The 13,558-nt window shown below is 43.9% G+C and overlaps 1 protein-coding gene across 1 annotated transcript in view; it reads right to left on the bottom strand.

Moving 5' to 3' along the window:
• Window positions 1-4,300: 4,300 nt before the first annotated feature.
• PHAF1 (phagosome assembly factor 1) overlaps window positions 4,301-13,558 on the bottom strand; it is a 61,790-nt gene continuing 52,532 nt past the window's right edge. The window contains exons 13-17 of the mRNA XM_056862458.1: window positions 12,167-12,210; window positions 8,934-8,977; window positions 7,193-7,251; window positions 5,469-5,541; window positions 4,301-4,478 (exon numbers count right to left, since the gene is read on the bottom strand). Coding sequence (XP_056718436.1) covers window positions 4,389-4,478; window positions 5,469-5,541; window positions 7,193-7,251; window positions 8,934-8,977; window positions 12,167-12,210 — 310 coding nt within the window. The 3' untranslated portion in view covers window positions 4,301-4,388. The remainder of the gene's footprint in view (window positions 4,479-5,468; window positions 5,542-7,192; window positions 7,252-8,933; window positions 8,978-12,166; window positions 12,211-13,558) is intronic.

Genomic DNA, 13,558 nt, shown 5'->3' with positions numbered 1-13,558 from the left:
AGCCCTAACAAATGTACTTTTAGAATCCAATTCCTTTACTTGCATTTTGGTTAGCCTGATTATTTCTTTGGTCTCTGTAGCCCTTCCCATGCCATTTGTAATTCCTAGACATTTCATTTTATTTCCAATAAACAATCCATTGGCTAATGTGAGCATCTGCCTGTACAAGTCCAAGTAAAGTAGGCCTCCCCACAGATTTTAAGATCTTAACTTTCCAAAGGAATGCCTTTATCCATGCCTTAGCCTCCATTGATGATTCACCCAATTCAGCTCTCAGCACTACGCTCGAGACACATCTAGGAGTAGCCAGTAAGCATCAGAAAAAGTTATGCTGAACGCTGTCCATCCTCTCAGAGACAGCACCAATCACAATTTCTGCACCATACAAAAACTGGTTTGAGACATTGGCATTATATACCTTTAAAGCCAAGGGGACAAATTCACCTCCTGCTGTATAAAAGTATTTTACAATGTCCTCCTGACTTTCAAAGCATTATTCCCCGCCACGTCCATATGTGATTTCCATGTGAGGAATGCATCAAAATCCCAGGTATCTGAATTGAGTAACCTGTTCCATAGATTGGCCTGCAATATAACGTGAGCATTTCGGCGATGCTGTGGATTGAACCTGGGACCTTCTGGCATGCAACCTCCACTACTGAGCTGCGGCCCTTTCCCTTAATCCCCAGGCCTTTTCCTGGCCTGCCCTCAAACCTTGTGTGGCAGAGCTGGCTTGCATTTGTTCCAAGGGAGGCAGAGTGAGTAAATCATTTAACGGAAGTGCGATGTTAACAGTGTGCATGTAACGTGTCATACAAAAGGAGTGTGCCCCCTGGTGGCAGACAGATTCCTCACGTCCAGCCGTATCTTCCTCCGCCAGACAGCTTGATGATTCAGGGACAGCTACAATCTCATCCTCCTGGCAGCCCCGGCAGCTCACATTTCATTCCCCAAGCAACTGGTAAATAAAATGCCTGGTACAATAAAAGTGGTAAAATAACTGCTCCCCTCCTCACCCCAAGCTGACAGATGTACAGCCAGCCCTTGTTGCTCTAATGCAGCCCCGTTCAACTGGAAACTCAAAAGTGAAAATGCATGAAACTGCCTTATACTGAATTAGTGCCTTGGTCCATCGAAGTCAGTACTGTCTACTCAGGCAGGCAGAGTCTCTCCAGGGTCTCAGGCAGGGGTCTTTCACATCACCTACTACCTGATCCTTTTTTAAGTGGAGATGTTGGGGACTGAACCTGAGACCTCCTGGCTCTTCCACCAAGCCAAAGCAATTGCTTTGCACTAAGTCAGATGACTGTTCTGTTAAGGTCAGTCTTGTCTGCTCTGACTGGCCAAGGTCTCAGACAAAACCTATTTGCCTAGGAGGTACTCTACTGAAGACCAGACAGGGCTGCATATTTGAACACACACATGAACACACATAAAGCTGCCTTGTACTGAATCAGACCATTGGTCCATCAAGGTCAGTACTGTCTACTCAGACTGGCAGTGGCTCTCCAGGGTCTCAGACAGAGATCTTTCACATCACCTGATCCTTTTTGAACTGAAAATACCGCCAGTTGAACCTGGCATCTTCTGCATGCCGAGCAGATGCTCCGCCACTGAGCCACGGCCCCTCCAAGCAGTGCATCCGTCTTCTGGTTGCTAGGCAAACCCGCCCCCATTTTCACCTTTTCAGGTGAGCAGCATGAACAGGTCACTTTGGGGAGGGGCTGTGGCTTAGTGGTAGAGCATCTGCTTGGCATGCAGAAGGTCCCAGGTTCAATCCCCAGCACCTCCAGTTAAAGGGACCCTGGAAAGCTGCTGTCGGTCTGAGTAGACAATACTGACTTTGATGGACCAAGGGTCTGATTCAGTATAAGGCAGCTTCATGTGTTCATGTGAGCCATCCATGAACTAGGTTTGGGTCATTTGGTCACCAGCTGGGCAGTCTAATGACTCACTCCTACCCCTTTTCTCAGACCCCACACATATTGCTTATCCCAGGTGCCACCTGCTCTGAGGCCCCGCGGTACCCTCTGACAAAATGCTAGTGCTCGGGTGCTCATTTCGCGGCACCGGTCAGCTGGGGGGAAACAAAAGCAGACACAACACTCATTGCAAAATACACACCCCCAGCAACTGCATTTAAACAACACAGTAACTGAGTCTCCTTTTATTTGTCCTGTCAATGTACATGCTAATTGTTTCATAGAATTTACAGCATGGCTTTGAAAAGACAGAATTCTTGTTAGAAAGCATAAAGAGAAAAGGGAGGGGGAGAGAATTCTCAGCAAGCAATGATCATAGGAGAAAAAGCATGTTGTGAATAAAAAGAGTAACATCCCGAAATAAAGGTAAACTTTTTTCTTTTATCCATTAGATTCTCAGTGGGGCTTCCTTTATTATTTTTTTAAAGTAAAGCAGTATAGAATGTCACAGTATACATGAAGACGGAAGGGCCCAAAGAAGACCTCACACACTCACAAAATACACACACGTGCACGCACACACTACATTTATCCCTGCTACTGGTCCAGGATTCAAAAATGTTTAGTTCAACTTTCTAAAATCTTCCCATCCCTCATTTGTTGATAAACTATACAGGATTACACTGTACATGGAGCTAAAATTACAAAAAATGTTTGTATTTACAAAATCTGTACATACGTTTGTAAAACTCACAAAAATTGTCTATAGTACATATCACAAGATGCTACACCAAAATATTAAAAAATGGGATAAAATTATACATTTCTCTCTCTCTCTCTCTCTCTCTCTCCATCGTTTTAAAAAGGGTTAATATTTCAAAGATGATAAGACTTATCTAACTTTCCCCACAATAAGACTGGCAAGAGAGCTACGAAGCCCAACCATCTCCTGATTAGGACAATGACTGGGGAGACGCATCTCTTCACACTGGAAGCTGCTGAAACCTGTTTGGGGGGGGGGATGACGGGGCAGGAGGGGGCACAGTGCCACTATATATGTACAGAAATGAGGAAACTTGATTTAAAGGATCTCTTTGGCTAACATTTTGGCATTAAGTAAAGATATCCGAAGACATTTGAGGGGGGGGAGAGTCAGGGCACACCCCCACCCACTGTGCTATATAATTACCAAGGGCACGATCCTCCAGGACTGGGTTCAAAGGAAGCCCCCCCCCCTCGGAACGCTTCTCTTGCAATAAGGCTGTGCAACGTCCACTTGTTTCAATGAGACTCGGGTGGGAGATGTTCTCAGAGGCTGCCCCTCACTTATTTCTTCAATTACAGAATGAGAAATTACAAAATTCTAATCTGATAATGCTTCACATAGTTACGAGACAAGATAACTGCATTTGCTTTTGCAGGATTGAATACTTTTTTTTCTTCCTTGAAAAAAAAAAAACCCTATCAAAACCACTGAGAAAAAACAAACATACAAGACATAAGAATAATTTACTTGACTTCTGTTTTCCTTCTGGAAACTGTACATATTTCTTTAAAAAAACATAAATCAGTTAACCAGGAAAATAAAAATGTTGCTTCAGCATGTCAAGTAACTATTAGTGCAGAAAGGGTGGGTTTATTCTATCCCACTGTATAAATAAGTGTTGTGTGTGGCAAACAATTAAATAAATCGTTGCACCCCCCCCATTCACACCCAGTACACAGATGCTCCTCGATGAAGATTAAAATGTCTTATCAAGTAATTTAAAGTGTATGTAGTGCAAAATTTCTTTTGTTACAACCAAGTTTTTATGCACATGCTGCGTCGTGCTTTGTTTCCAACGTTATATAAAAAGAAACGTGGTGCCTGAAATCATGGACACGTATATACATACTTGTCACATTTGGTACGATGTCATAAACCACAGAAATAGATATATTTCTGCCTGGGTATATATATATCTACACACACCCATTCGTTGTCTTGTAAAAGCAGTTCCACCACATTGGTACAGTTAACACGAAAACACAGACTAATATATATATATATTTATATATATCCAATACCTGCTTCCAGATGCTCCAAGGCTCAGAAAGTTTGTGCTTCTAAATCGTGCAGTCATTTGTGTGCACTCTCTTTAAACTCCTCCTTCTTCCAGCTCAGGAAAGACAGACCAGTCTGTTTATATCTATGCTGTAAAAGGATGAGGATAACCAAGAAGAAGAAAGACCGACGGCAACAGGGACCAACGGCTCACCATCAACACGAGTTCTGTGCCCTCTGATGAACGGTCGAGAGGATTCTTCGTCCTGCCCCACGCACAAGTGGCGAGAGGCAGTTTTAAACACCAAAAAAAGGGGGGAAAGGGGAAAAATCCATCATACCGTGCTTTTTAAATATTATTAGTGGCAGCAGATCAAGGCACGCTGTACTAATCTTGCAGCATTTCGATTAGCTGACATCCCTCACTGGGGAAGATCGGACGTTTTCAGCTGGCTGCTGGGTCTCGCTGGGCCATACAGAGTAACAGACGCTATGTGGTTATTCTGCATCACCTGCACAAAGAGGAATAAAGAGGTAAAAATAAATCAGACGAATCAGAAATGCAAGTAGCAGCATCAGCCAGTCCTGAATGGCATGAAAGTGACTCGTATTCCAGACGAGCCTCAGACCACATCTATTTTTCTACTTTTAATCTTCAACATAGGAGGGAAGGCAGCATGGTACAGCCTGATCTCATCAGATCTTGGAAGCTAAGCAGGGTCAGCCCTGGTTAGCATTTGGATGGGAGTCCACCAAGAAATACCAGGGTTGCTATGCAGAGGAAGGCACTGGCAAACCACCTCTGCTAGTCTCTTGCCATGAAAATCCCATAAGGGGACGCCATAAGTCGGCTGCGACTTGACGGCACTTTACACACACACAATCTTCAACATACATCCTTCCTTTTAACTGGATTATTTAGTCAATAAACATTTAATGTTACTGTCATGGATTTTTTTTTTGGGGGGGAGGGAAGGTTATCTATGTTTGCAGTCAGCACACATTGTGGGATGCAAATCGGTCATCTGAATATATCCAGTATATAATTAGTACCTCCACCTGCTCACTGTACTATTTGAAACTTAAACCCCCAGTAATGTGGGATAAATGCCCTGACCTAGATGGCCCGGGCTAGGCTGATCATGTCAGATCTTGGAAGCTAAGCAGGGTCAACCCTAGCACGTATTTAGATGGAAGACCATCCAGGAAGCCCAGGGTCACTACACAGAGGCAGGCAATGGCAAACCATCTCTGAACCTCTCTTGCCTTGAAAACCCAACTGGGTTGCCATAGGTCAGCTGCAGCTTGACGGCTCTTTCCACCAATGTGGGATAAATACAGCTGTGGCCAGCACAAAGCATCTAAAGGCAACAATGCAGTGAAATGGCCCACACACATCGCAGCCATCCTCGCTTCCAATGTCCAGTTTCTGGAAGAACTACAAAAAAGCCAGTATTTCAAGAAGTACAAGAAACCCAAAAGTTCTGCTTTCCCTCCCTAACCTCAAATATCATCCGCTGCAGTCCAAAACAAAACGTTGATCCAAATGGGTTTGTGTTGTTTGGAGAGGATGACCTGAAAAAACACGAAAAAAGTCTTAAACACCCAATGACGAGATGGGACAGTCATTCAGTTTAGGTACTAAATCTGGGAGTAGCATCAACATGAACAACTACAGTTCTTACTTAACTGGATTCCAATTCAGTCTTTCACCATATGCGCTCCATTATCATAGAGGCTTGTTTTAGTTAACCATGGTTAAGCTATACAGTGGTGCAGTGGCCAGAGTGTTGATCTAGGATCTGGGAGATTCAGGTTCAAATCCCCACTCTGGCATGGAAGCTTGTGGGTGACCTTGGGACAGTCACACACTCTCCCCCTAACCAACCTCACAGGGTTGTTGTGAGGATAAAATGGAAGTGAAGGAAAACAGTGTCAGCTGCTTTGGGTCCCCAGTAGAAAGAAAGGCTGGGTATAAAAGGAGTAAATAAATAAATCTTTGCCAAGCAAACAATGATTAAGTCTCTAGACTCTCTTTTCTAAAGGTTAGAAGCAAGTGTTGCTATTGTCTTTCTATTCATTGGGGGGGATATAGCTTGGCAAGCTATGCTATGAATTCATTATATCTTTCTCTATTATTCTATCCCAGCTCAATGATTCTATAGGATCCATGGTACTACAGACCACAGACAACCAAACCTGGCACTGGACTAGGACTGGGGCAGAACAAGGTTCAGATTCCCATTCAGCCATTAACCTCATTGGTTCAACCTGGGACCAGTTTTTCTCAGCCTGTCCTGCCTCACAAGGCTGTATGGAGGACAAAGTGCTCTGTAGTCTTTGCAGGAAAGTTCGGAGAAACATGTACAGACAGATAGACCTAGCAGTTAAGGCTAGGTGAAGTTTTGCAAATCACAGGACCATTTTAGAAACTGTTTTCTTTTCTTTGCTCAAGACATGGAGATGGCATGAGCTTTGCTACTAAGTTTTACTAGGCCTCTCTTTCTGTTGCCCAGACAGGGGAGGGGGCTTTGGCTCAGTGGCAGAGCATTTGTTTGGCATGCAGAAGGTCCCAGGTTCAAACCCCAGCATCTCCAGTTAAAAGGATCAGGTAGTAGGTGATGGGAAAGACCTGAGACTCAGGAGAGCCACTGCCAGTCGGAGCAGACAAGACAGACCTGTGTCAGACTAAGGCAGCTTCATGTGTTCATTACATTGGGGAGGGGCTGTGGCTCAATGACAGAGCATCTGCTTGGCACACAAAAGAAGAAGAGTTGGTTTTTTTATACCCCGCTTTTCTGTACCTTTAAGGAGTCTCAAAATGGCTCACAATCACATTCCCTTCCCCTCCCCACAACAGACACCTTGTGAGGTACGTGAGGCTGAGAGAGTTCGGAGAGAACTGTGACTAGCCCAAGGTCACCCAACAGGCTTCAGGTGGAGGAGTGGGGAAAACCAACCTGGTTCTCCAGATTAGAGTCTGCCGCTCTTAACCACTACACCACGCTGACTCCAAGGTTCAATCCCCAGCATCTCCAGTTAAAAGGATCAGGACAGTGATATTGAGAGACTTCTGCCTGAGACCCTGGAGTGCCACTGCCAGTCTGAATAGACAGTACTGATCTTGATAGACCAATGATCTGATTCAGTATAAAACAGCTGAAGACGTTCACTTTTTTAACCCAAACAAGTCTTATCTAAGTGATGAAACAGAACAAATCTTTACCTGTGAAGTACCACTGGCTTCTCCACCGGGTGCCCAAGAAGATCCTGAATATTATCCCACTGAAAGCATATGACAAGTCTTAGAGAATAAAGAAGGATGCTTTTGAATTTTTTATTTAATATCAAAGTATGGATGGCTATGCACATTTTGCTTCTAATATTATTGTGCCAGTTTACGATTTTTTTTTAAAAAGAGCAACAGATTAGGAATAAAATGGGAAGAACAACGTTTGTGACATTAGGTTTAAAATAGCTGCAAGTGACTTTGACTTTCAAGTGTCTTTGCATTATAAGGCAACAAGTATCAAATAGCTTATTAACTGTTCATAAATCTGTAAAATCTGATGACCACACAACACTGCAGAAATCCTCTACTCTTTTTTTTTTTTTAATTCCTAGCCCTCTTGGATGAGAAAGAATGAGGCCTGCTCTTTTCTGTTACGATTTCCCCGCCACACATCTGAAATGCTCCTTCAGAGGCCACCTAAGTGTAATACTTCAGGTTTTCACAAGAATATATACACACTGTAATTGTGGTGGGATTCTGGATGAAGAGTTTATTTTATGTGGACCAAGCAAACTTCTTTTGGCCTTGTTTAGAATTTGCAGACTGTATTTTTAGGTTGGCTTTACATATTATGGATTTCTACTCATTGCTGAAAGCCACTTTGGACTCCCAAATCTGTGAATTTTACTTGAAAGCAAACCCTACTGTGTTCAGTGGGGTTCACTGCTAATAGTCCATAGCACTACAAGCTGTAATGATTAATGGTATGGGGCTTGACTCTGTTAGCTCTGCATACATTAGCGAACAAATATATAATAATTGCAAAGGAAAAAGCTGTTTTTAGATAATGCCCTTGCATCTTAGAAGAGGGATTCTCAGGCAGTAAAGAATGCCTCTTCCAAGATCACATGCCAACTATGGCTTTTGTATGTGCGCAGATTCAAAACAATTCCCCAATCAAGATATGTTTAATCCATTAACCTAGCAGATTAATCAAGGGAACAGTGAATCCCATTATACCCACAAATACCGTTCCTTCTTTGCAGCGATTAACTTTCATCACCTCGGCAGATGCTAAGCAGAGCTACGATACACAATCCAACACTTGCAAAAGAAACTTAATTCGCAGTCCTCGTGAAGTTGTGAGATCGTTTTTATGGTTTTAGATGTTTTACTATTATATATATTGTGATTTTAATGTTGTTACCCACCCTGAGCCTGGCCGGGGAGGGCGGGTTAAAATTTCCTTCCTTCCTTCCTTCCTTCCTTCCTTCCTTCCTTCCTTCCTTCCTTCCTTCCTTCCATCCATCCATCCATCCATCCATCCATCCATCCATCCAGTTTCCATCCAGTTTCCATCCCTTGCTGGGGAATCTAATTTCTGACTTGCACCAAACAAGCATCCCTTTCATTAATATGGAATAAATTGTGCGCACTGGATGGCCCAGGCTAGCCTGATCTCGTCAGATCTCAGAAGCTAAGCAGGGTCAGCCCTGGTTAGTATTTGGTTGGGAAACCACCGAAGAATACCAGGGTTACTGTGCAGAGGAAGGCACTGGCAAACCCCCTCTGTTCATCTCTTGCCATGAAAACCCCAAAAGGGGTCGCCATAAGTCGGCTGCGACTTGACGGCACTTTACACACACACACACACACACACACACACACAAAGTGTGTGCAACTCTTGCGGCTGAGCAGGTACTCCCAGCAGGCGTTAACTCCAGCTGCAACTTACCTTGCTATACGTTGTGCATGTTTCTGTTTGCGAGTCGGTGCTCTCTGTTTGTGAAGAACAGAATTTCTTGTTAGATTGCACTTCAGCAGCACATTCCACTCCTTCTGCAAATTAACATTAACTGGCACCCTATGGAAAATTAAAAGTAGCACAGCCCCTGCTAGAGGGCTTATTCTATGGGTAATTTTAGAGCAGTTTCCCAAACATCTCATAGCCAAGATACATTTACGTATTTTTAATTGAAATTACGAACACACTTCTCCCCTGTACTCTTAAATTCTCTACTTTTAGAATGAAAATATTAAAAATGATTTTCCTGGAGAGCAGTCCACCACATGTGATTGAACATGAATTACTGTTCCGGTGTGGCTTCTTGGTTGGATGGAGGCAAGTCTATTCAGCAGCGACTCATGCTCAAACGCAACAGGCAGCTTCCCTTGAGGGCAAGTAACTCTTCCCCGTCTCTGAACTGGGAGAGGTTTAATGCTACAATCGTACTCAGAGGAAGAGGAGAATTATGCCCCCACACACACTAAATCACTGGTTCCCAACCAGGGGTCCATGGACCCCCAGGGGTCCGCGAGAACTAAATTAAGGTCCATGAAACAAAGTTATAAACCCATAATAAATTAATATTTTCAATTAAAAGTTCTCTATTATAAAAATATATATATTCAAATATTATTCTAAGCTTAATGTTTAACTAACAGTTATAATTAAAGTTTATTTTCAAATTATCGGAATTTTTATTTTGAACCTTGGGGTCCCTGCACTGAACAAAAAAGTCCTAGTGGTCCCTAGTCAAAAAAAGGTTGGGAACCACTGCACTAAATGGAGATTGACTGAAAAGAGGCAAGGGTTAGAGATGCAGCAAACAGGCTCCTCTGGGATGGTACTTTGCCTGCACCCTAATCTAATAAAAAGGTGGAGTGGAGAACAAGGTATGCTGCTTTGGATCACCATTGGAAAGAAAGACAGGGTATAAATGAGGGGGGAGGAAAACTAGAAGGAGGAGAAGGAGGAGAAGAAGAGTTTGTTTTTATATGCCGACTTTCTCTCCCACTTAAGGAAGACTCAAACCGGCTTACAATCACCTTCCTTTCCCCTCCCCACAACAGACACCCTGTGAGGTAGGTGGGGCTGAGAGAGCTCTAAGAGAGCTGTCACTAGCCCAAGGTCACCCATCTGGCTTCATGTGGAGGAGTGGGGAAACCAACCCAGTTCACCCAATTAGTGTCCACTGCTCGTGTGGAGGAGTGGGGAATCAAACCCGGTTCCCCAGGTCAGAGTCTACCACCCCTAACCACCGCTCTTAACCACTACACCACACTGTTCTCTTGTTAGCGCCACCCTAAGGTTCGGGCCTTGGTGCTTTTGTCCCAAGTCAAATAGCCAGACACACAAACCGGTTAAGAAAAAAAGATTTATTATGCATAATAGGCCACTGCCAGCAACTCAATGGGCTGCTAAGACAGTGCGCATTTGACATGAGTGTAATGTCACTTTATATGACACGTCATATTAGATCTTGAATCAACCCTTTTCGAAAAGGATTGATTCAAGAACTAATATAGCGTGCCCCCTATCACTCTCATGGCACATAGTTTTAAGAACGGCTGCTTTAGATGCTACATTTTCAAACTCAGCAGGAATGTGAAGAGCTGTGCCGTACGTTCTGTGTCCACGGGCTGACGTATGCTATTTTTCTACTTAAGTAGTGCCAGCCTTTCTCAAACTGGCATTTGGACCAGTTAACATGTGAACGGCCCGTCAAGGATGGGCCTGGTGATGCTGCCGGAAGCTGCAGAGACCCTGATCGCTGGCAGGTAACCCCAGGAACTGATGTCAGTTGCCTCTGCGCTAATTTCATATCCTGCTATGGAGCTGCATTATGTCCATTATCTGCAAGCACACTGTGGGAGCAAAATGATGACAGGAAGAAGAAGAAGAGTTGGTTTTTTATACCCCATTTTCCTCTACCCTAGGGAGTCTCAAAGCAGCTTACAGTCGCCTTCCCTTCCCCTCCCCACAACAGACACCCTGTGAGGTAGGTGGGGCAAGGAGAGTTCAGAGAAAACTGTGACAGGTCCGGGCTGGCTTCATGTGGAGGAGTAGGGAAACAAACCCGGTTCACCAGATTAGAGTCCGCCGCTCATGTGGAGGAGTGGGGGATCAAACACAGTTCCCCAGATTAGAGCCTGCCGCTCTTAACCACTACGCCACGTTAAAAGGAAATTGTAACAATTAGCTCATACAAACATGAACATAAGGTTGGTTGGAAATCTGGGAATACAAATCGTACACTGCAAACTGACCCAAGAAACATGTTTCTTTTCATTCAAGAGACGGTTTCCCAGGTTAAGCAAATATAAAAACCACACCCGTATCATTAAATGTTCACAGAAGCTCAACAAGGTAGAGGACAGGAAAAAAAGATGAAACAGGAGAAGTGGCCAAGGAGCAGGGAGAACAGTGAATGAAGGCAAAGGACACAAATCGGGTGACTCTAGGATGACTCAAGAATGTTTTGGAGGAGGAGACATGGTGGACAGCAACAGGTAGACTCTTCAAGGCATGAGGAGGAAGCAGCGAGCAGGGCTAGAAACACATGCTGTGGCTCCACAGGAGTGTAGAAAGTGACAGAGGGTACATATCTCAGCTTTTTTTAAAAACAACAACACATGTTTCTAGTCCTTATGGCTATGGAAATCTCCCAATTCCTGAAAATTTCCTGCATAATAATATTTGTGCACCCCCCCAAACAAACTGGAAAAATTTCCAACACCTTAAATAAGAGCATAGTATGGTTTGATTTATATATAGCACCCAAAATTTAAACCCGTGGTAATTTTATGTCCCGATAACAAAATAATCAAACTGAAATATCTGATCAGGGGGAAAAAATAAATCAAGTGTGGCTTAAATGCAATATTCAAAAAAATCCAATGCTTTATTAACTATTATTGGAATAATATTTGTAAACATTTGAAGGCAACAGAGCATGTGCTACTTTTCATTGTTTAAGTTTTAGGGTGGGGGAGGCACTGAAAATATTTATTCTGCAAGGTCAGATGTCTAATGATGGGTGAACTTATATAGGGGTAGGAAGCCCTTCAGATAACCTGGGTCCAAATTACACAAAAGGGCTTTAAAGGCCACAACTAGAACATCAAATGTGACCTGAAACAGATAATTACACATATGCAGATTTACAGGTATGTTTTCTGTCTTACCTCGTTTAATAGCTAGTGGAATCTTGAATTCACAACGGTGGTAGCTAGAAAATTGAAATTGCAAAAGGTATTAGTGTTGGTATAAATAAGGCTTGTTATTCCTGACTTGTAGAGGCACATTGTAGTAGTTAGAGCACTGGAATAGGATCTGGGAGACCCAGGTTCAAATCCACAGTCAGACATGGAAGATCACTGTGTGACCTTGGGCCAATCTCTCACACAGCCTCACAGGGTTGTTGAGAGGATAAAACGGAGGAGAATAATATCAGCCATTTGGAGTCCCTTCTGGGGAGAAAAGTGGAGTATAAAGGAAGTAAATAAATAGATCAGTCAAGCCTGAAGCTCTCTTCTGGCCCAAGAAGCCTTCCTTGGATAGAAGAGGCTCAGAACATGAGTTCAGACTTGGCTGGGCAGAGTGGTAGGACACAACCTGTCCTCAATTCTAAAGTAAATCTCAAATAAGTAGTGTAAACTTGGTACATACATAGCTTTTCTGCATAGAAGCTTGACTGAACAGCCTCTAGAGACAATCAACCCACCACACCTACTTTGCATCAACTCACCTGGCTAGAAAAACTCTGAGCAACAACTAATACTGCAGCAAATATTTGGATTGCCTGTGGGAACCAGGGGCCTACCTCTGCCCTGCAGAGCACAAATATTGCAACTTGAGGCCAGACAGAGGGCAACGTTTCCCAACATGGTGTTTACGGAAGACCAGAAATTACCAAATGTGAGAGGAGTTTTAAAGATGCAGCTGATGAATACATGAGGATTCTTATTCTCTCACTTCCAGTTTTGAGGACAGATCACGATGGGTAGCCATGCTAGTCTGTCTTTAGCAGCAGAAAAGAGCAAGAGTCCAGAAGCACCTTAAAGACTAACAAAATTTCCAGCAAGGTATAAGCTTTCATGAGTCATAGCTCACTTCACTTTGGGGACAGTTCTTTGAAAAGTACAATCCAAGCGGTTTACCTTTGGCTTGCTATGACACTGATTTTCAGTTCACTCTGCCTTGTTCTGATGTGCAGTTCCCGACCACCATGCTGCCCCTCCCACACCCCAAGACTGTAGTTCTGCAATTTGTTACTTAGCAATATTGCTACAGCATTTAGATCAGGGGTGGGGAACCTTTTTCCTGCCAAGGGCCATTCGCACATTTATAACATCTTTCGGGGGCCATACCAGGTGTAGTCTCCCGGTGGGGGGGGGAGAGGCTAGGGTTGCTAGGTCTCCAGCCACCACCTGGAGGTTGGCAACCCCAGGAGAGGCCACACAGAGAAGGCCTGCAGGGCGCCCCCGCTCCCCCCTCCCAGGTGGGAGGGCAGCCAGCGGTGAGCCCCAGAAAATGAGGCACCAGGGGGGCGCAGCCCACAGTCGATTGGCAAGGGA

The sequence above is a fragment of the Euleptes europaea genome, chromosome 17, assembly GCF_029931775.1.
Source record: "Euleptes europaea isolate rEulEur1 chromosome 17, rEulEur1.hap1, whole genome shotgun sequence".
NCBI classification, from domain to species: Eukaryota; Metazoa; Chordata; class Lepidosauria; order Squamata; family Sphaerodactylidae; genus Euleptes; species Euleptes europaea.
The sequence above is the reverse complement of the archived record's forward strand: the minus strand, read 5'-3'. Positions and strand labels throughout refer to the sequence as shown.